General features: G+C 41.4%; 1 protein-coding gene across 1 annotated transcript in view; it reads right to left on the bottom strand.

Moving 5' to 3' along the window:
* The window catches only part of FAM81B (family with sequence similarity 81 member B), a 222653-nt gene that overhangs the window by 94003 nt on the left and 104391 nt on the right, over positions 1-24259 (bottom strand). The window contains exons 5-6 of the mRNA XM_029573123.1: positions 18424-18542; positions 15005-15134 (exon numbers count right to left, since the gene is read on the bottom strand). Of these exons, the coding sequence (XP_029428983.1) occupies positions 15005-15134; positions 18424-18542 (249 nt within the window). The remainder of the gene's footprint in view (positions 1-15004; positions 15135-18423; positions 18543-24259) is intronic.

The following is a 24259-nucleotide window of genomic DNA, read 5'->3' on the forward strand; positions in this document are numbered from 1 at the left end:
CTGTGAGCCAAAGTCAGGAAGTGCCCAACACAGCCAGAGAGACATAGCATAAGAAATATGGAATGAAAAGACAAAAATGAGAACATCCTATCATTAGCAAAAAATATGCAGCATGAAGGAGTGGTGCATCGACAGTCACAAGAACATAAGATCACAGCAGATACTATAGCATGCTTGCCATGAGAACACAGACAAAGCTGTGCTCCCCTAATCCCTTGTCTGCCAAATCCTCCAGGCAGACTATCTCCCATACCAAGTAGGGGAGAAAAAGTGAGGTCACAGATTCATGAGATGGAGCCTTCCCACCCGCCCCCCCTAGACCCACAACATTCAACCATCAAATATTGAGAAAAAACATACATGCGATCCGTTAAACCCACAGTTAGAATAAGCAGTGCACATCAAGTGAATACAGATTATAATATAACAAATAATCCCAGACAATAGTAAAGAACCAGTTCACCGCGTGGTATGGCAGTGAAGAAAGAAAGTCAACCCAGGCCTTGTGTGGGGGAAGAGCCACCTGATTGACGCCAAAGACGGCTGTTCCGCTTCCCCACTCTCTGCCATGCTGGGTGTTGGGGCCGGGCAGAAACAGCACCCTGATCTCCACGGGGGGGCTGCGAGGCCACGAAGCCCAAGCTGGAGAGACCCGGGAGGGCCTCCTCAGGAGTCAGACATTTATGGGTTACGCCAGCATGCGCGAAGGATAGGCCAAAGGGATGGGACCACCGGTACCTCACTGATTTGCTACGTAGAAATGTAGTGACTTCGCGGAAAGACTGCCGACTCTGAAGTGTAGCAAAAGAAAGATCTGGGAAAACAGCTACTTTATGGTTCTCCCAGGCCCACTCGTTTTTCTCGCGTGCCGCCATCACAATCCGCTCTTTAAGGTGGTAGGAGGTGAAGCAGACAATGATGTCTCGCGGGCAGTTAGCCTGCGGGGCTCTCAGAGTTCTGTGCGCCCGATCGAATAGAATTTCCGGGGGGTCAAAATCGCCGTCTTTTGCGGACTCTCGGAGGAGATGTATACAGAACTCACGGATTAGGGCATGGCAATCCTCGGGTCCCGATGACTCCGCAAGGCCTCTAAACCGGAGATTGCTCCGTCTTGCCCTGTTTTCTAAATCTGCTATTTTCGCCGTGAGTTGGGCGTTGGCGGCATGCATGGTATCCAGCAGAGTTTTATGTGCTGATAATTGCTCAGCCTGGCCCTCGATCCGCACGTCTATGTCACCAACCTGGTGGCCTAGGGCCGTGAGATCATCTCGTACCTCCTCTACCCGGGCAAAGATTTCCTGGCGGTACGCTTTCAAATCTGACCTGATACCAGCAAACCACTCTCTGAATTCGGCCCTGGTCGGATGGTCAGTCAGTGCACCTTCATCTGGAAGGGAATCAGGCAGAATCGGCTCCGGGGACAAAGCGCGCGAAGAGCCGCCATCTTGGGCTTCGGATTCCGCCTCCGGCAAGCAGGCCTGAAGTTTGGACGTCTCTTTCTGGTACGAGAAACGTTGTAGGTCTGTAGCTTTTTTCTTACTGGCCATGGCGTAAACAAGGTATTCGCACAAAAGTATCTGAGGTCAGCCGATGCAATAAGGTCACGGATCGCGGCGGATCTGGAGGGTAGCCGCGGGAGCTCGAGGATCAAGCTGCCATCTCACAGCGTGACGTCACGCTCCCCCATAGTTTCACAGTTTTGACTTAAGTCTAACATAAATGTATCCTTAACCTTAACTGACCTTTGTAAAAACCGAAGAGTAGATCAACTTCTATAAATCCCAAGAAAATTTCACAAAGATTAAAGTTTCATCAACACTTTGAACACTCAAAGCTAAGAAACGTGACATCAGAATCAATAATTTCTAATCAATTGCTATCTGCTCTTCTATGTCTATATTTTGATGTAAGTAAAACCAAACTGAAAAGGGGACCAGACTCATTTCTTAGAATTGTCACACAAAAAAGGAGAAACAACATGTTTAGAGCAAGCTTATGGGAACTACTAATTTTATATTGAATTTAATATCACTCATCATTATGAAATTACTGAATCAAAATGCTGCACCTCAATGTAAGGAAACGTGTTTTGCTCTGTTGACCAACTGAACTGCAAATATAGGTAAAACTATAGCTATGGTGAAAAGGGGGGGGGGATAATTTTTTGATGAAAAAAAAACATTACTCAAGAAAATCTAAATCTGTATATACTCACATATATTCCATACAGCTTACTCTGCATTGTGCAACTCCAAAGCAAACTTTAACAGCAGCGACTCTGCTGATTGGTAGATCCTTGCATTGTTTAGTTCATCAGTGTCTCTGAATACCGAAAGAGCTACTGGCAGGAATCGGCAGCATTTTAAACTGTCTGAAGAGTATGACATTACCTATACTCGGGACACTGCAGAAACAAAATGGAAGAATCGCTGCCCGCTTTCTACACCGCGAGGTTGATTTTAAAAGGTTGGCTCGCACAAAAAGGTCGCGTATGCAAGTCGCACGCAAGCAAACAAATTTTAATAAGCCACAAAGTACATGTCTACATACCGGTGCGTGTGTCAAGAATAAGGAGGCAGGGCCAAGACTTACACGTGTAACTCCGAATTTTGCAACTTGAGATCTCCAGGAGAAAATCTGGAGATCTCAAGTTTTAAGACTTTCAGCACAGCGTGGGGGATCGGGCTCAAGTGGGAGGGCTTACAAAATGAAGAACCAGAGGGTTCTCGAAGACTTCAATATCAACCTGACAAACTGGTGGACTAACTGGGAAAACTGCTTTTTCTCTCATGCGAGCATGTTTTAAAATCCGCCTGCATCCATGAATAAAAGCCGCTAAAGCCCTAGCAGAAAAACGCACAGGACATTTACTCGAGCTGCCTCTTAAGATTATGTGCACACATACGCGCGGCAGGGGGATTTTAAATGATATGCATGTATGTGTGCCCATTATATAAAATTGCAGCGTATCTCAGCTCGCGCGCCAATACGCACATTTACAGGTGTAGGTCTTCGTTTTAAAATTAGCCAGTGTGATTTTATATCACTTTATTGCATCAAATGTACATGTAATTGAGGTAATATTCTATAACTAAAAGGAGAATATAGAAACAATAAGGGAAAAAATTTGAAAACAGGTACATTGGTTCTGGAACCCAGAAACTACTAATTGAAAAGCCAATGGCTAACCTTGGAGCCCAAATAGTAGCAATGAAAAAAAATGTCATAAAGGAATGAAAAAACTAAAAAGGTTTATGCAAATGAATAGCTATTAGCATATGTACCATTTGATACAAGCTTAATGCTTATAAAAATATAAATGAACCTGCCATAATTATGCAAATTATTTGCTCATAAATAAAAAAAAATAATAATGACATTTTTTTTTCTAAAATGTTCACTTGTTGGAGTTATCAAGAACTACTCATGAACACTTGGAATTGCCACTATCAATTTGGATTTCACCTCACCTGCTTGGTCCCTTGAAAGTTACATGCATAGACAGGAGGATCTGGTTCCGTGCTCTTATTGTTTTAAACATCCCACTTAAACAGGCATTTATTTACTGAAATATGGACTTCAATTTTAGTTTTTGACCCTGTTCTATTGTTTAAATTAATTTTGTATTAATCCTTTTTTCTGATCTAACTTTAAGTGCATTAATCATTTAGAACTTTATTAAACATTTCCTAGTGTTTGTACTGTTCCTAGTTTAATTTACATAATTATGTTTTTAAATTTATATTTCTTCACACTTATGGTATTGTTTTACTTTTATTGAATTATGCTACTTCTACTTTTCTGGGCAAAATGAAGTTACCAACACTATAGAGGTTTTCTGATTTGAATAACATTGTTGACAGAAGACCCACTTAAAACCAGAAAGTTTGAGATCAAATAAAGCAATGTAACAGCTCTCTTGCTTTTGCTCCATTTCAGTGGAAAGAGTTATCTCTCAGAATTGCACCATTTTGCCACTTAGTACATGCACAAATCTATCATGTAGTTTCTTCTTTCCATGTATCAAATAGATTTTGTATTTCTCATGCTCAAGTTTATATACTAGAAGCATCAGAAGCGCTAAATTTATGATTAAATTGATATGAAAAAAATGCATTGAGGAAAACTTAGCAAAAGTTTAAGCAGCAAATAAATCAAAGTCCAAGATCCAATAAAACAAGAGAGGTGTATATAATCAATTATTTTCCACTAAGAAATGTAGAATGCAATAAGGATTATTTTATTTTGAAAGGCTGCACAGTTTCAATTTAGAAGAGGCGTTTTACCAGAGTTGAGTTATAATAGACTGATATTAGGGACACCAAGCCCCGGCCCCAATATGAGCTGTGTTTCACAAAAATGCTCTCTCAGTGGGGCACTAGAACTAAAACAATTAAAATAGAAAAGGGAGGCAAGAGTGAAAAAAAAAGATTTCAATTTCAGAAGACAAATGAAGTGGATAAGTGTATATGCATATCTAAAGAATCATATGATGGCGTAGGTGCAAAAGACGGTCCATAATTCTGGAGGTGTACTTCAGTCAGGGAAAGACATCTTGAAGACAGGTTAATCACCAGCGAAGAGCCTGAGCCTGTTGAAATCTCATGGTATGTGTTGAATGAGGCATGTTGTTGGCTGGAAGACCTCAAGATTAATGTTGCAGTTGAGAGAGAGGGCTGGTGGATGAAGATCCAAAAAAGACAAGGTGGAATAAGAGTTGGAGAAGACAGAGGCTGGAGTTGCAGGGAGGTGTAGGCCAGGAGCATCATCTCTGGAGGAGTCATCGGAGGATGAATTGAAGATAACTTCTTTTGAATAGAGCAGGTGAACATCATCCATGTGTACCTTTCTACATCGCCGATTACAGTGCTGGATTTTTCATTTGCAGACAATCATCTCCACAGGTCTCAACTTAGCAACTGACTGGCTGACTTGCACCTAACGTTTTTGTCTAGTTCCTTTTTGTTGTTATTTACTCCCACTGGACTGCTCACCAATTGGCTAGTCTATGCCCCGTGACTTTTTAGTGTGGTTTTCCCACTTTTATAATCCTGCTCAGTGCTCAGTCTATTTGCTGCCTGTCTTAGATGTTCTCGCACTTTTTAGCTCTATAATGCTAGGTAAGATTTAAATAATGTTTTGACTTCATGCTGTTTCATTTATTTATTTAGTTTATTTGCTCTTATGACATGTTTTTGTATTTTTCTCATAGATGAAATATTGTAGCTGCTTTGGCAGGACATCGCTATCACTGAACTTTGTAATTGCAGCATTTGAGTAAACTGTAAGTATGCCCTTAGAAATGTATTTGTTGCCTATTTTTTGGTCCACCTTATAAATACTTATGTAATTTTCTATTTTAATTGTTTTAATTCCCGGTAACTCTACTCTGCTAAAATGCCTATTCTAAACTGAAACTGTGCAGCCTTTCAAAATAAAATAATCCTTATTGCATTCTATAGTCCATGGTGGACAATAATTGATTGTATACACCTCTCTTGTTTTATTGGATTGAGGAAAGTTTAGAGAATAAGGTAAACTGCTCAGAGACATTAGTCCTTTTACCAGTACTTGAAATGTTTGAAATCCTAGCAGAAAGCATATGCAAACCTAGCAGCTGGATCTGTCTTGCAGGCTGCAAGTACAATAATAACGTTTAAGTCTTAACGGAAATGCAAGTACTCACATAACTGAATCTGTCTGGAGGCTCCGTGTGCCTCATATTGACCAGGTCTGTGTGGCAGGTTGGTGGTGATTGGGTACCATCCAGAAAATCTATTTAGATTATTACATAGCATTGTGGTTAGATTTGGGAAGGGAAGGTGCCGGGGTGAACTAAATAGGGGATTTTGTGTGCTTACTTATCCAAGAGGGGGGAGTACATGGGAATAATACAACATGCAAAACAGTTCTTAAGGCGTGATAGCCCACCAGTAGTAATGCTCTATGGCTGGCAGCTGGGATATATCCTTGGCAATGCAGGCAGGAATAACTGAGCAGATTGGATGGAATGACTTGCGTTTCCTGACATCTTCTACTATATTACCATGTTTACGAGAGTAGGTATGAAGTTGAAGAGATTGAAAACAAGGTGACTGTGAGAGAAGCCAAAATGTATTTCAAAGCTGACAACAGAAAAGATCAAACACATTCCAATAATTCATCCGAAAGCGGTTTTCCAGACATAGCTAGGAATGTGCACACAAAAAAAGTTTCAGTTCCAATCATTCTTATTTCATCCTTCTGTTTTCTCATAGCATTTTTGGGGGGTTTGTTTTTTTCATTTTAATAGTTTATGCATGTAAAAACCATTTTGAGTGCATAAAATTACATTTTATGTGTATAAAAAATGAACATACACAAACTACCAAAATGAATGATAAAATATACACATCCTTCATAGCAGCAGTGTTTGTAGGCAAGGATGGGAACTCTCTTCTACGCATAGCTATATGTGTATATCCGCATGGAGAGACATGCCAGAATATACATGTTGTAAGTCCTAACTGCTATTCCATGACTTAACCTTTATTATTTCCATACCGCATTGTAGGCAGGGCCAACATTTTTTTGGGTGGGGGGATGTGATTGCACAGGGCATGGGTGTAACCAGGGGCAGCCAAATCAGGGCCGGCAGGTAGAGATGTTCAAGGAGTGAAGGTACTAGGCAGAAAGATCAGCATGGGACCTGTAATCTAGTAGGTGCTCACAGGTCCTGGGACTGCCCTACGCCTCGTGTAGATTTCCTTGGTAACATGAAGCCCATGTGGAATACAGAGGTGGGGGTCCCTGCAGGCCCTGGAAGGGTCTGTGGGCTCACTGGGCCCATGCTGAGTTTCCCTATTGCCACTGCCAACACCTGAAGACTTCCTCCAAGCCTGGGATTACCCAAATAAGGTGAGAGAGGGGGTTTGGGAAAGGGGGTAAAGGACCTGGGAAGGATGGGAGAAGGAAGAAAATCCCCTCTTGGAATCTTCTGATGGGGGTGTCCCCCCCCCCCCCCCCCCAACACAGGATCTCATTTGCCCTTGGGACCAGCCTTGATTTGGAACATAAGGCAGCACAGAGCGCATTTAACAACCCTTCAATTTGATGCAGACGGACTTGCTGTCGTACTAATAGAAAACTGTTGCAGCTCTATATCCTCCATGCTTATTTTAGAGCTGAAGGAAATAGGCTTAATTGTATTAAACAAAATCTGAAATGTTTAACTAGTTGAACTTTATCAAGAACTGCTAAAGAATGTGCATAACAGAGCAGCCAAACAAAATCATAAGCCTGGAAATAAGTTTATTTTACTATCGATGTTTCAAAGCAATTATGGAGCAATGCAGCACCCCAAACTTCACAAACAATCGTACAGGACCTTCTCCTCTTCTACCTAGCTCCTTCCACCCCTGGACAGCACCCAAATAATTCGGACTCAGTAGGGTTCATGTTTCTGTACTCTGGCTTCAGTTCCAGTCTCCTCCTCTATCCATTCTGTAACTGTGGGTCTTTGCAGCATGTTTTACTTTCTTTAATGCCAGGGCCAGAATCCAGGACAACCATCTCTTTGTTTTGCTGTTAAAAATGTATCTCTTTGCTGTTCAAGTTCGAATAAGGCCCAGGTTGGTATCCAGAGCATCCTAGTGTCCAAGATGTCTGCCAGGCATTCTACCACTCCTGAGTTACTGTGTTATAAACACCGAAAGAGTCCTCATTCAGACTCCTTTCGTTATTAGGCTCATTAATGTGAGGATGATCCTTACGAGGGAAGGAATGGATTTGTTTTCAATACTGTTGTGTACCACCTGAAATGATTTTGAGAGACAACGCTTCAGATTTCAATTTGCCATTGACAGCAGAAGCACATACATTTTCTTGAAATGCATCAAAAGAGACAGATGTCTAAACAGTTTGTTATAATACACTTCTCCTCCTCAGTTCACTCCTGAATAATAGCACTTTGGAACAAAAGAAGCTGACTCAATGAAATAATTAGAAAAGCTTTTTTTTTTTTTTTGCAAACCCGGCATATGCTGTGCAGACCAGAGCCCATTCTTGTGACAGAGCATGTTCATTGCCATAGGGTAATCTGGTCAAATTGAGAAAGTTCTGTGCAAATGGTAGCCATCATTGGTCATCCCGGTTGACATTAATGTAAAAACGCCAGCGTTTATTACTCGGCAATGACCCAATTCCCTTTCTACACCACTTGGATTTCTGATTTAGCGAGCACACTAAATTAGAGTTATGGAGTAGATGTATATGAGTGTTTATAGACGGGATGAAGAATTAGCAGTATGGCTGCAGCAATGTGAGGAACATTTCTATAATGTCATTTTTCAGTGATGTAGTGATGCCGATTTCTTCTCAGGGTGGCGGTGTCAGATCTGCTACACTCAGATAAACACTCTTCACTAACAGAAAAACCTTGAACCAGGGCCATCTGAGAGCCCCAGGGAGCCATTTCCAGCACATCACTACTTTAGTGCTGCTAAACTAAAGTCATAGCAATAATGTGCTATTATATCTATCCGGTAGGTACAGTGCAGTCCTCAATTAATTAACCATGATAGAAATGAACTTTATTTCCGAGCTTCAAAGACAGAAACAGTGAAGAAGGCAATAAATATGGACTGCAGAATCCATCTTGTCTGCCTATTTTTTCATTCTGCTTGGATTTGATAGAAATGTTTAAAATCATGAGAGGTCTAGAGCAGGTTAATGTGAATCAGTTATTTACTCTTTCTGATAATAGGACTAAGGGGCATTCCCTGAAGTTAGCATGTGGCACATTTAAAACTAATCAGGGAAAGTTCTTTTTCACTCAACGTGCAATTAAACTCTGGAATTTGTTGCCAGAGGATGTGGTTAGTGCAGTTAGTGTAGCTGTGTTTAAAAAAGGATTGGATAAGTTCTTGGAGAAGTCCATTAGCTGCTATTAATTAAGTTGACTTAGAAAATAGCCACTGCTATTGCTAGCATCAGTAACATGGAATAGACTTAGGGGCGGATTTTCAAACAATACCCGCGCCGGTACTTTTGTTCGCGCCACCGGCGCGAACAAAAGTACACCAGATTTTATAAGATACGCGCGTATTTTATAAAATCCGGGGTCGGCGCGCGCAAGGGGGTGCACATTTGTGCAACCTGCGTGCGCCGAGCCCAGCGCGGCCTCAGAGGGAACTTTTCTTCGCCCTCTCCCCCACCTTCCCCTCCCTTCCCCTACCTAACCCACCCCCCCGGCCCTATCTAAATCCCCCCTTACCTTTGTCGGTAAAGTTATGCCTGCTGAAAGCAGGCATAACTTTGTGCACGTCGCCAGCAGCCCCGCTCCGTCCTCCGGTCCCGGGGGCGTGGTCCGGAGGCCTCGACCACGCCCCCGGGCCGGCACTACGCCCCTGGGCCCACCCCCGAAACGCCCCCGGACATGCCCCCTCCCTCCCCGTTTCGAAAGCCCCGGGACTTACGCGCGCCGGCGGCCTATGCAAAATAGGTGCGCCGGCGCGTGTAAATCGTGCCGGATTTACGCGCGCGGGCCTTTGAAAATCCGCCCCTTAGTGTTTGGGTACTTGCCAGGTTCTTATGGCCTGGATTGGCCACTGTTGGAGACAGGATGCTGGGCTTGATGGACCCTTGGTCTGACCCAGTATGGCATATTCTTATGTTCTTATCACAGACCCCATTTGATCTCTTGCTTTTCTTTTGCTTTCCCACAGCTAAGGGCAGCACCGTCGGAAATAACACCACCTTTTCCCATGGCACTCTGGGGGCAGGCTGCCCACTATCTCCCCCCTGCCACTTTTTTTTTTGCAACTCATAATTCTGCTATAAATATAGCAGAAAAACGAATCTAGGGGAAAGATGGAAGATTATGTTGAATTGTTACATTAGAAGCCCAGATCTGGGTAATTTGTATTGATCTTCTTTGATCGCACAGTGAAGATAAAGGAGAATGTCTCACATGAGGATGTCCTTTCATTGACATAAAATTTCCTGTTTCATTTTATTTTTTAAATGAAATGAAAAAAACAAACTACATTTCATTTGATTTTCTTTATTTAAAATCATCCAGTCCCTGCCAAGCTGACCACCCCACTGCCTTCTTGGTCCTTCCCCAATTACCCTGGTGAAATCTGTATGGGGAGGAGTGATCCCCGGTCACTTCTGTCTCGTCGCTGCTTCAAATGGTGCTGGCGAGCCGAGATTGGCCCCATTGTTTCTTTGTTCTATACAAAATAGCATCAGCCTGCCAGCCCCACAGTTTGTGGAGAACAAAATAATAAGAGCACCCGCCTCAGCCTTCAAGTACCAGCTGAGGTAGCGGCAGCAGTGGGGCAGGAGTGACAGGGAATCCCGCCCGCTCCGTGAAGATTTAAATGGATTTTAAAAACTTCAGGGGGAGACTGGGGGCATTGGGGAAGGGCTTGAAAGTTTTTTGTTTTTTTTTTTGCTGCAGCAGCAGCAGCAGCAGCAAGAGGGCAGGGAATAGACAATTATTTTAAACATTTTGTCATTTCTTAAATTTTATTTTGGTTTATATTTTCATTTAGAAATTGATGAAACAAAATGAAAAGTATGTCTGTACACATTCCTCGGAGGGACAGAACTGCCTAAACCTTCTGATATTCCTGATTTAGGAATTTTTAAAGTGAATGTGCCCAAGAAATTAATACAGATTGGAGGATCACAATCCCTGCAATATATAGATATAGATATATTTATTTTTTTTTGGACTCAATAATTGTCTTCTGCTCCTTTGTACTTCTAATTCAGTCAGAACCAGACTGGATCTGGCACCATGAGTCTTCCTTCACAACTACCCAGGGCTTTGTGTCCCCGATTTTATAATTCCCCTTAGCTTATGTTTAGACCCATAGTTTTGGTCCTTGACCATCACTCCTTCCAGAAACCTGCAGTCATGGACCCCGAATCAGGCCACTAAGTATCACCCTTATTTATATATATTTATTTATTTGGATTTAGCTCACACGTTTTCATTGGTAGTTGAAAGTGAATTACATTCAGACACATTAGGGTTTACAGTCTAAAAGGTGAATTTTCAAATGGTGTGCATGTAAAAATTAGCACTTGTATGCACTAAATAGCACATATTTGAGTGTATGCTATTTTAAAAACCACAACGTACCTGCGTAAATTGGGGTCCATGAACAAATGTGTGTGTGTAAAATAAAAAATAAAAATAAGGGGGGCAGGCCCGATCAGGGGCGTTCCCGGGAGAGACCAACATTGACATGAGCATAAGCTGCTATTTTACAACCTGCCAAAGTGACGTGCGTAAGTCTTACTTGCATATATTTACTCTGCTCAATATCTGGTGTAAGTGATCATAAACATCTTAAAAGTTAAAGAATGACTGGTGGGGAGTCTGGGTGAAATGGGGGGACCTCAGGCTGAAGAGACAGGAGGGTCTTCATGAGCTTCAGATTGACTGGGCAAACTGGTAGACTAATTGGTAAAACTGGTTATTTCATTGCCATGCATATGTTATAAAATCTCCTAACACGTGCAAAAGTCAACTCACGGAGGGTAAAACCATCAAATTAATGTGATTGAAATCTACATACATATCCTTTTAAAATCTGAAGTACAAATACATGGCTTTAGCATTTGCACACACTTACCCTGCTAAGTAGCACCTTTGCTGCTGCTTAGACAGACGAATTTGAACGTATCCGTATAAGTAGCAGCACTTATGTGGCTATATTCCAATTTATCCAGCTAAGTAGCAGCAGGCGCTACTTAGCCAGATAAGGCTGAAATGTGCTACTTTTCTGACTAAGTAGTCCTTTGAGGATTTATCACACTACTTAACTGGATAAATAAGCATGTATCCAGATAAGTTTGAACATGGACAGCTCATGGCGTTTACATGCATGAGTATTTATGCGTACATATGTAGTCATATTTTATAACCTGTGCATATTGAAACCAAGCAGGTTTTAAAATATAGTAGCAACTTTGCCTCCCATATACAGACATAAATAGGCACACGCGAGCGGCTTTGAAAGTTATCCTCCCTGAGGGAAACTTTCAACAAACTTGCCATGGGCCCATATTTATTTATTTATATTTTCAAACTTTTACATACTGTACACTCGGCAAAAAGCTGTCCAGAATGGGGCATAACAAAATCAAATACACAGTAATAAAGTTACAATAAAACAATATAAAATAATTAAAAATCTTCAACATCACGCTTGCTCACATCAGAATAAGAGGAAAACAAGTCAGACCATCCTTACCCCTCCCCGGGAACCGGCAGACTTTCACTCTTTTCCTTAAAGTCAAATAATTTGATTCCATCCTAATATCTCAAGGGATGTAGATGGATGCATGTAGATTTGCTATAGTATTTTGTAACCTGCACGTATCTGGCTGCCCAGATTATAAACTATCAGGCCAATTTTAAAAGGCCAGCGTGTGTAAAATTTGGGGGTTACATGTGTGGCCGGGTACTGCATGCGTCACACACATTTTCTAAAGGGCCTGTCCATGCATGCAAACCCCCAATATGTGCCGAGCTCCATTAGACGCTGTCCCGGCGAAGCACGCACCAGCAGCCGGCCAACGTGCGGAAGATACATCTGCTCCAGAAGAGCAGTAAGGAGAAAAGTAAAAAATCTGGGGATAGGTAGAGGTAGTTTAGGGGACAGGGAGGAAGGAAAGGGTTAGGGAAGGAGCAGACTGGGAGGGAACTGGGAAAAAGGGAAATTGTGTCACCACGCGTAAATTAAAAAATACCCCCCTGCGCACGTAAGAGGTCACCCGCCTGCACATGCATGCGCAGATATTAAAATCCAGTGAGCATGCGTGTGCGGGAGTTCTATTTTATAGCATGTGTGCGCCGATGCACGTGCGCACATGGATGCGCGTGCATGTTTTAAAAAATCTACCTCTAAGCATATGTCCACCCCCAACATACGTGTATTTCAGTACGCGCGAATATCAGCAATTCATTGAAAGCGCTTACTTTTTCTACCTATTATATAAACATATGCGCATATAGGGGCAGATTTTAAAAGCCCTATGCACGCCGGGCCTATTTTCAAAAGGCCTGGTGGCACGCATAAAGCCCCAGGACGCGCGCGTATGTCCCGGGGCTTGAAAAAAGGGGCTGGGGGCGTGGCCAGAGACCTCCGTGCGGCCGCTGGGCTGGAGGATCGCGCGCTGGCACTCGGCTGGCCCGCGCAACCTATGCCTGCCCAAAGGCGGCGCAACTTACAAAATAAAGGTTAGGGGGGGTTTAGGTAGGGCTGGGGGGGGCGGGTTAGGTAGGGGAAGGGAGGGGAAGGTGGGGGGGGGGCAGCCATCAGGGCTCCTCTAGGGTCGGCGCGTGCAAGGTGCACTAGTGTGCACTGACCCCGGATTTTATAACATGCGCGCGGCTGCTTGCGCATGTTATAAAATCGGGCATACATTTGTGCGCACCGGGTTGCACGCAAAAATGTACGCCTGCACTTACAAAAAAAATCTAACTTCATGTAATACCCTGATTTGTAGGTGGAAGTAGGTAAATTTTTAAATATGCGCATGTACTTGAAATTACCAGTTTGCTAATACCTCCAGTCACCATCTGTCCATCTCCAGTTCATTGAGACCTTCCTAGTATTTAATCCTGAACTCCCCTCAGTTCACCTACATCTCCCCCCCACAACAATAGCAGATGTCAGATGTGTCTAATATCAGGTGCGCCAGATAATTAAGCAAGTGTAAAACTGCACGAATAGTTGTTTAATATATTCATGTATATCTCGTATAAAATAGAAACATGGGTGTATCTCTTAGTCCTGTCTTGGAATGCCCTTTTTTGTGCAGGTAAATGTACATGTGAAACTCCATGTATTTCTGATTAATTCATAAGTTTGTACCTGAGGCCATGAAGGGTAAAGTGACTTACCCAAGATCACAAGGAACATCCATGGGAGAAGTAGAATTTGAGTACTGGCTTCCTAGTCTGCTGCTCCAGCCATTAGGATGCTCCTCCACTCCCTTATTCAATGACCATGACTCTGTCCCCCCTGGTTGTCTCTGCAGCATCCCTGATGCTGGAATTGAATAAAGGATCTTCTGCCTGGCAGTGCTCAGCACTTGCCAGGTGAACCACCAGGCTGGCTACATAATTGCTTTGTTGCCCTGCATATTACAATTTATTAAATAAAAAAAAAAGGCTCTCTCTTTGCCACAATGCAAGTATTAAGAGCATTAACAGTATTTAGATTATTCTCAACTTACCCTGGCTTCAGAATGAGGTTTTGTTCCTGTCAAGATACAGTATATGCAAAACCCATTTGGAGACACTTCCCACAGTAATGTTAATCAGTGTTTGACTTGCTTCTACAAAGCTCGTTTTTAAAACGCCGGCGCACAGAAATTCTGGGAGATACACACGTGGCCGGGCCGAGTGCATTTTCAAATGACCCGGCCATGTGCATATCTGCTGGTAGGCACAGAAATGCTGGCAGAGCAAAAACATGGCAGGACAGCACCATTTTGTGCTGTCCCAGTGACTCATGCGCTGGCAGCTGGCTGGCGCATGCAACTTACTTCACCTCAGAAGATGAAATAAATTGTAAAACAAAAAAAATTCTAATAGATGGGGGAGGGTTAGTAGGGGTCGGAGAGGAGAGTGGAAAAGGGAGAAAGAGTAGGTAGGGGGATAGGGATGTTCCATCCCATTCCTCTACTTAATTGGAACAGACTGGGAGGGAACTGGGGATGTCCTGATTGCGTTGCTGCACGCATGTTATAAAATCGGCGCTCCCATGTGCGTGTGACGGGAATCGCATGCACATGGACGCGTTCGTTCTTCTTTTGAAATGTACCCAATATTGTCCAGGGTGGATGTAAGAGTATTTGCAAATTTTCTGTTATTCTAAATCATTTGCCAACTCAGACTGATGTTATTTTACACTGATATAGGGTTAGGATGTCATTCAGTTTACTAATAATTTGCCATTAAACAGAGTTTCCCATCAGAGCTAGTCAAAGCACTCACCTTCAGCTCCAAATCTCTAATATGTATTTCCAAGGCTGACCTGAAGCCATGGATTTCTCTCTCTTGTTTCTGTAGCTCTTGCTTGATTGTGCTTGTATCTACAGACAGCTTTAAAAGACTTGCATCGCATCTTTGAAAACAAAACAAGATGACTTGGTCACCAGAAAAATAATTGGATGCTGATCTTGTACAACTATTTCCTTAGGTGTGACAAAGGAACTTCGAGCATACTGCATTGTAAATGTTGTCATGCCATCCTAATGGATGTGACGAGTGGATGGCCATAGGGCGCTGTCATAGTGCTACAGGGCATTTCTCTGCTAGATCACCAGGTAGAAGCAGCTTAATAAAGTGACCTATGTGAAATGAATAGGCGGCCTCAGTCCAGTTGCAGGGGGCCAGCGCAGACGCACTCGCCTATTGGATTGCTACAAATCTGTGAATTTCACTGCACACCCTCTGACTGATTTATGACAAGGAGGAAGTAAGAACAGAATGGATTATGCTTGGGCTCAGTGGTTTGCATTAGTGCTTCCTAGCTTTGAGGAGGAATGAACTCTGCCAGAGGCTCTCAAAGTTATTATTGTGTTTAATATAGTTCAAACTGAACGCTGACTGCAGAGCTGTACTGTTTAAAAAAAAAACAAACAACCCAGCAATTTCATGGCATGCTGGCATGACTTATATATGCAATACTGTCCACAGGTTAACTGTCCTTGTAAAGTCATTATGTTCATGTGTCTTCAAGGTTCCCCATGCACCTCTCCCAATAATTTTGGAACCATTCATCGAATTTCATTTAAAATCCTGCCACAGAGAGAGCACCCAGTGACTCTAGCTCATAATTTTTCATGTGTGCCCGAAGCCCCACAACTTACAAAAGGTTTGGTCTGTCCACAATGACCTGGAGTCATCTAGTAACCTAGTGGTAAGTAATACAGTAAATGGTTGCAGACTGCCTTTATTTTTATTCTTTTCAGGAAAGATTGATTAAGCCCTGTGTTTAGCCCCTACTTACAGGATGTTTAGCTCTGCTTTTCTCAGATAAATGAAGAATGAATTCAGAATTACAACTCTGCATGAAATGGGATAAAACCAGTACTAGATATTGAACATAAGAAAATGCCATACTGGGTCAGACCAAGGGTCCATCAAGCCCAGCATCCTGTTTCCAACAGTGGCCAAACCAGGCCACAAGAACCTGGCAATTACCCAAAAACTAAGTCTATCCCATGCTACCATTGCTAATGGCAGTGGCTATTCTCTAAGTGAACTTAATAGCAGGTAATGGACTTCTCCTCCAAGAACTTATCCAATCCTTTTTTAAACACCGCTATACTAACTGCACTAACCACATCCTCTGGCAACAAATTCCAGAGTTTAATTGTGCGTTGAGTAAAAAAGAACTTTCTCCGATTAGTTTTAAATGTGCCCCATGATAACTTCATGGAGTGCCCCCTAGTCTACTATCCGAAAGAGTAAATAACAGATTCATATCTACCCGTTCTAGACCTCTCATGATTTTAAACATCTCTATCATATCCCCCCTCAGCCGTCTCTTCTCCAAGCTGAAAAGTCCTAACCTCTTTAGTCTTTCCCTCATAGGGGAGCTGTTCCATTCCCCTTATCATTTTGGTAGCCCTTCTCTGTACCTTCTCCATCGCAATTATATCTTTATTGAGATGCGGCGACCAGAATTGTACACAGTATTCAAGGTGCGGTCTCACCATGGAGCGATACAGAAGCATTATGACATTTTCCGTTTTATTCACCATTCCCTGACAAACCTAGTAATACATAAGAAAATACCCAGAGGAAGGCTTGGCCTGGTGATTCAGTGACAGTGCTGTGCACCTCTGTTCAGCAAACCCTCCTTCAATATCTGAGCCTGGTGTCTGCTCCCTTGACCTGCGGGTCCAAGTATGCTGCGTTCATAGTCCCCAGGCAGAGAAGGGAGTCTCCTGTATATTATATTATCTTTTGTTTAGGATTTGTTTTTTATTAAGTTTTTTTTTTTTAGTGTTTTTAGTTTTATATTCGTATTCATTTCTAGATGTTTTATAGCTGCCTTTTTAATTGCATATTTGTTTTATTTGATGTTTATACTTTTGTGATTGTATTTTATGTGCCTTTTTGGTATTTTATGCTTACTTTTATGTTATCTTACCTGTATTTATTATAAATGTTCTTATTGTAAGCTGCTATGGATTTTAGATGTGGCGGGATATAAAAAAAAATGTAAATAAATGAAGGTTTGCCCAATGGTGACTCTGAGCAGCCAGGGTGCTCACGCACTGGGTTCCAGCAGGGGCCAAGGCCTGTGGCTTCTGTCCAAGACCCATCACTGGGAAGGAAGCCTAAAGGAATAAGAGGAAACTGATGGGCCAAAAAGAAAGAAGTAAACAAAAGAGTAGAGCAGAAAAATAGAAATGTGATGACTGTAAATTGGAAAAATTAAGAATCTACCAAGTCAGAGACAGGGCAAGATTTATCCATTTCCCCCCATTGGCATAGAACAGGAAAAAGCTTTGATGCACCTGGTTCAGAAAGTTTAAGCATAGTCTTCATAATTGTTTCCTATTATGTGCTCCTCTTATGGATCCACCCCCATCCCAAGGATTTGTGGTCTCATTGTAAACATTTGGTTTTCTTTAAATATTGTTCTAATATTTTTATTTTCTGTTGTTTCTGTGCAAAGATAATATGCTTTGTAATTATGCTAAAATTCAATTAAAAAAAAAAGTATAGTCTTCATAAAATTTAAAGCAAATCATCTATAGAAACAGCAAGGTTTCCTATTTTTAGCCTAGAAATGACACTCTAAGTTCATGCTGGAAAAACAAGACTTTCTGTCCACAAATGAAATGATTACATTCTATTACTTGCTACAACTATGGGCATATGATTTTATTTTTGCTGCAAGGCATAGGTGACATTTCAGCACTGCTTATTCTCAGCATGCTGGTTTTTAGTTTACATCTCTAAATGACATTCCCAATGTATAGTAGAGCATGTAGTGATGCCTCCGTTTTCTTGTATATTTATGTTGTTAAATTTAATAAAAAATAGTTATTTGTTAATTTCCACAAATTAGAAATATTCATATTTCATTGGAAATCTAAATTCAGACAGTAGGGCTTTCATCATATCCCTTATTCGGTGTCTACTTGTCCCTGGCATTAAAAACAAGAACTGTAAATTGTCTACAAAGGTCCATCACTCTGAAAACCATAAATCTTTAAGCTACATTTTTAATTAAGAACAGGAATGATAGTCCTATGCTAAATGCTATACAACTTCTTCAAGAAGCAGAATGATTGCATAATTCTTCCATGGGAGCAAACAGTAAAAGATATAGATTCTGTTGGCAGCCAGAAAGAAAGAACATTTTATAGAACATTTCACAGAAATCTACTCACCTGGCCACCCTTCCACGAAGGTCTCCAATACCAGCATAATGTTTCTGGTCTAAGCTTTGCACAGCAAAATTGGTCCCTGTAGATACACGGTCTCTACTTATTATTTGCTCCTCCAAGACCTGTAAATGTGCAATTAAGTCCCATGGTTATTTTATTATGTCTGTGCAGTTAACCCCCAACCTCTCTGCCTGAACTCATCAGATCTTGGAGGCTAAGCAATGAAAAGCACCATGCCAAGATTTTAAATTGAAATCCTATAAGTGGTGCCATCATAGTGCTAATATATTTGTTTGCCCACTGAAAGACTGTGGTTTGGAAATAGCCAGATTGGATCACAAAAGGCCAGCTGCATTTGTAACTGAGACTAAGTTATAGTTGTGATTTGAATCTGCGTGGCAAAACTAGCACAGTGTGAATAACATTGAAGGTGCTGTGCCAACTCTGTGGCATGAACGTAAATTACTGCACCTTCTGGGATGGCTTAGGGTGCAGCTCTGTGCTGCAGGATCTGATCCCATGTCTATCACAACTGGTTGGTTGGATGTGGATGTGGATGTGTCGTGGAGGGCGTACACACGTGTTCAGGAAGGATGGCTGTCACTACAGCTAAGGCCTATACTGGCCAAGTGGTGTTGAGGATGTACCTTGGAGATGGCACTCTCCTGGTTGAGCTTTTGGAACTTGATTCCTTACTGACTTTGTGGGAAACAGGGCAAATCCCTTTCTTCCTTTACCATAGATTACCCATTTGAAACCGGACAGAAGACAACTTTGTGAGGCATTCAATTTGAATGAATATAGGTCTACAACGGATCACCTATCCTAATCAGTTAGTTGTGGTCACATCTGTAGAGGAAGGGACAATGCATATACTTCCCATGTTCATTCAGCAGAATAGTCCTGTGGTAGCATAAAATTTTTCCTCCTTCCCTTTCCCCCTTGAAAATTATCATACCTGTCAGGCACTGAAATTGGAAAAAACGCATTGATGGAAAAGGAACTATGTATAAGTTAAATTATTATAATTTGTGAGGCATGCTAGAAGCTTTGGATGAAAACCAGTAAATACATTCATATTATCATAATGGAATTAAGATGGAATTTATTATGGATGGGAACTATTGCACATGTATATTGAATAAAACACTGGAACAAGTTGCTCTAATGAAGTGTGCAGCAATGTGTCAGCAAGTTTTTTGTCAAAATAAGGGATGACTTGACCGCCTACCATTGCATTTCAGCTTCTGTTCAGAATTAGAAATGTGCCTTGTACTTTTCATGATGTGCTTGGACCTTGTTTTGCTGATTCTGCACATACTGACTTTCTAATCTTAAAACACAATTTTTTCCTTACTGTATGAATCGGTAAGTTCTTGTATTACATTAGATAAGTAAGAGTGATGTCACCAATAAAATATTTGGATGTCTTCTACAAGTTATTTTCCTTTCAGTGTAAGGGATTCCTGACAGGTTTTGGAAAAAAGCTTGTCTAATCATTTTGGGGTAGATTTTAAAAAGCCTATGCACGCCGAGCCTATTTTATAAAGGCCCGGCGATGCGCATATCCTGGGGCGTCGAAAAAGGGATGGGGCGGGGCCAAAGTGGCCATTTGCTGCTGTGTCCGAGGATTGGGTGCTGGCAGGCTGCCGGCAGGTGTAACAGGTAAAATAAAAGTCGGGGGGGGGGGGGGGGGGTTAGGATACGGCTAGGGGGCAGGAGGGGAAGGGGATGGGAGGTTAGAGGGTTAGGAAGTTTCCTTCGAGGCCGCTCCGAAATCAGAGCGGCCTGGGAGGGAACGGGGAAAGGCCACGGGTATCGGTGCGTGTAAGTTGCACAATTGTGCACCCCCATGCACGCACTGACCCCTGATTTTATAACATGCGCGCATCTGCGCACGCATGTTATAAAATCGGGATTCCATGTGCGCGCGCAACCTTTTAAAATCTACCCCTAAGTAAATAGGGGTAGATTTTAAATAAAACCAGGGAAGGCAACTTTCAAACAATGAGTGGTGGCATATATACGCATATATGGCTGTGGGTAGATCTGTGATAGTATTTTATACCCCTTGCATATCAGATATGAGTGCCTGCTCGCTGCTACTCCTCGCCAGGACCAGCTATCCCTTCTGAGCTCCTGCAATTGAGCTGCTGCTTCGGAGGACCGTAACCCCACCCCCCTGTGCATCACCCTGGGCGACGGAAGTGCTTGTGTCAGTGGTGCGTGCACCTTTGGAGCACTCACGAAGGAGTGCGAACAAAGGAGCATGCTCCTTTGTTTGCGACTAAGTGCGCCAATGCTCTTTATCTTTATTTGTATTCAATTGTTCTCCAAACCCATGTTCATTCCCACTTTAACTGGCCAAGGAAGATATGGCTCGTTATGTCCATGACACACACTACCTAGGCCTAACTCAGCTCTCATTCGCATTCCCTTATTACCCTCCACCAACCAACAGTCAAATACTTTGTTCTCCTCTTTCAATCATTCATTACTAAATATTAGATCCATAAGAATAAAAAATCACCTCTCATCCATGACATCCTATCAGACTCAAATATCGAATATCTTTATAAAACAGAATCATGAAGCAACTCAGGAGATGAATCTCTCCTAAAGCTTTGCTGCCCCCACAACTACACCTTCCAACATCACCCTCGTACCACTGGTCGAGGTGGGGGACTAATTATTTTCCACAAAATTTCCCTTACTTTTTCTCTGCTCCCTGTGGACTTACTGCCTCCATTTGAGATATTTACTCACCAGCTCACGTTTCGATCTCTAACATATTGCTCTCCGGGACTTTTAACTCAGAACTCATCGCAGCTACTTGAATATTTTACCATTCTTTTATATCATCCTGATAAAACAATCATATTAGATGATTTCAATATACACATTGACACAATTCCACTAGCTGCTTCAACTGAATATTTTTTTAACACTATGCATGCTCTAGAATGGCAACAATTCATTACTGCTCCAACCCATAAAGCTGGTCATACATTAGATTTGCTATATTTACACCCAATCACTTTTACATTTGATTCTCACCTAACAAGTATTTCTCCCATACCTTGATCAGATCACTACATTGTGAATGCCACTATTAATGTTAACCACAAAACAATAGCTTATCTATCGTCTTAAAGACTAAATGAAAACACATTAATCCAGAGACCTTCACTGATAACTTATTACCATTGATCAGTAACTCTCCTACTTCATATACCATTAAGCTATAAGTCACCTGGAATACTGCTTTAACTAACACATTAGACAAAATTGCACATTTATATACCAGCAAAATAAAAAGAACCAAATCTACGGCATGATAATTGCCAGGTTCTTGTGGCCTGGTTTGGCCTCTGTTGGAAACAGGATGCTGGGCTTGATGGACCCTTGGTCTGACCCAGCATGGCAGTTTCTTATGTTTTTATGATCTCTTGAAAGTAAATGGAAAAAACACAAAAGTTCTGCAAATTTAAGCCTCTTTGTCACTGAACTCACACTTTATCAAACAGCCGTTAACAATGCCAAAAAACCTCTACTTCTCTAGAAGTATCAAACTATCTAATAACTCAAAACGTCTATTCAATATCGTGAAATCTATTACTAACCACAATAACAAAAGTCATACATATCCAAAAATAGATCCACCTCTTGACTAATGTAACTCATTTGGAAGGTTCTTTGAATCAAAAATTCTAAAAATTGTCTCTGCCTTCCCAACATCTCTTCCAATTGTACCATCCACCCCAGCAGCACAGTCCTGGGATACTTTTGAAAAAGTAGCTAGCACTGAAATTTCACAAATTATCTCCAAAATATATCTACATCCCATCCCTGTCCACCATGTTCCTTCAATCTTTTCAAAGCAGTCAAAGAAAGCATTGTCCTATCCATTGCCAATATTGTGAACTCATCACTTACTACAGGTACTCTACCAGATTGTTTAAAAATTGCTGCCATCACTCCCATTCCTAAAAAAATAACTAGCAGTCCTGCCTTCTCTGACTTCTGCCCAATATCATCACTACCTTTCCTTGTGAAAATAGTTGAATCAGTGGTTCTAAAACAACTTATATCCTTTCTTGATGAACATTCACTCTTAGATCAATATCAGTTTGGTTTTAGACCCAGCTATAGTACAGAAATTCTTTTAATTTCCAGTACCGACATTATTCACCATGGCTTTTATACAGGAACTTCCTATTTCTCCGTTTTTCTAGACCTCTCTGCTGCCTGACACCATAAACCATCAAATTCTGCTTACCTGTCTCTCAAATTTAGGAATATCTGGAACAGTGGTTTCAATCATACTTAAAAAAACCCAAAAACAACAGATATCAGCAAATATTCATAATCGATCTTGTTCTATTTCTTTTGCTCTAAATACAGGTGTATCCCAAGGATCCACTTTATCTGCCGCTTTACTTAACCCATACCTCCCTCCCATCTGCCAGCTACTATCTACCCTAGGCGTAACTTACTTGACTTGAACCATTTTCGCACAATACTTCAATCATTAATTCTTTCTGGCCTAGATTATTGCAACTCGCTATATCTAGGCTTTCCGCAATCTACAATCTGCTCACTTTAGCTTCTATAAAATGCAGCAGCCTGACTTCTCAATAACAGCAGGCCTTATGATCATATATCACCCATATTTCACCAACTGCACTGGTTTCCTGTTAAATGGTGCATCCTATACCAAACTTTGACAATTATTCATGGTCTGATCTACAACAATAATTCCACCTGGTTATCCACAGCATTATACATATACACACCTTGTAAGAACCTTAGATGAAAAAACAAGCTTCTCCTACAGATTCCATCCCCTAAAACAACTAGACTAACTACAACCAGAGAGTGAGAATTCTCAATTGCAGGTCCCATTGATTGGAATACACTACCTCCTGACCTAAGATTAACTGCCAGCAAAAACAATTTAAAAAAATCTCTGAAACATTATCTTTTTCTACAAGCCTTTTCAGATTTATATGTCAAGACCATTTTTCTCTATTTTCTCCTTTGATCTCTTATTTTGAAGTAAACTTGTTTCTTTAATTTTTATTATTTTATTCCTGTTATATTTTACTATTACTGTTTTTTTTATATTTACATTTTGAAATGATTTGTTTTAGCCTTATGTTCCAATTTATATTATGTATATTTTTATTTGTAACCCACCCAGAACTGTGGAGGGTGCGGGAAATAAATACTTTAAAATAAATAAATTATAGAGTACACACATTTTTACCCTGGAATATATGCAAGTATGAATGTTTATGTGCACACATGCGATGCATTGAAAACACATACTTTCCTACATTTTAAAAAAAATATACACAAAGTAGGGCTTACATAAAACCTGATTTGAACATGTAAGGCGTCATATTTAAAAACGTGTGCATAATTGAAATTAACCAGTTCATCAATTACGCCATCAGTTCACCTAGTTCTTCTCCAAATCATTTGGACCCTCAGTCATGGGTGTCGGTTGCTATATTCTGGAATGAAAAAGTTGCTCTCCCAGGATTTTCCACTCCCACTTGATTCTTCAGGCTTCCTTTAAACTACCGCAAGAGGCAGCCTTTCAGTATCTGTGTAGTCCAGCCCACTCTCTCCTAGACTGATTCACTTTAATCTTATCTCCAGAGGTGCAGAAGAGGCAGTCCATTTTCCTCTGCTTGGGATATTCTTTACTTTATGTTAGGGTTACAGGCATTACAAGTTCATGAATGCATGTCCCACAGATATATTTAGAAATAAAGAGGTACATTTTAAAAAAACAGCTCGCGCGAACAAAATCCAGGGTTGGCGCGCGCAA

This window comes from Rhinatrema bivittatum, chromosome 1 (genome assembly GCF_901001135.1).
Source record: "Rhinatrema bivittatum chromosome 1, aRhiBiv1.1, whole genome shotgun sequence".
Taxonomy (NCBI): Eukaryota; Metazoa; Chordata; class Amphibia; order Gymnophiona; family Rhinatrematidae; genus Rhinatrema; species Rhinatrema bivittatum.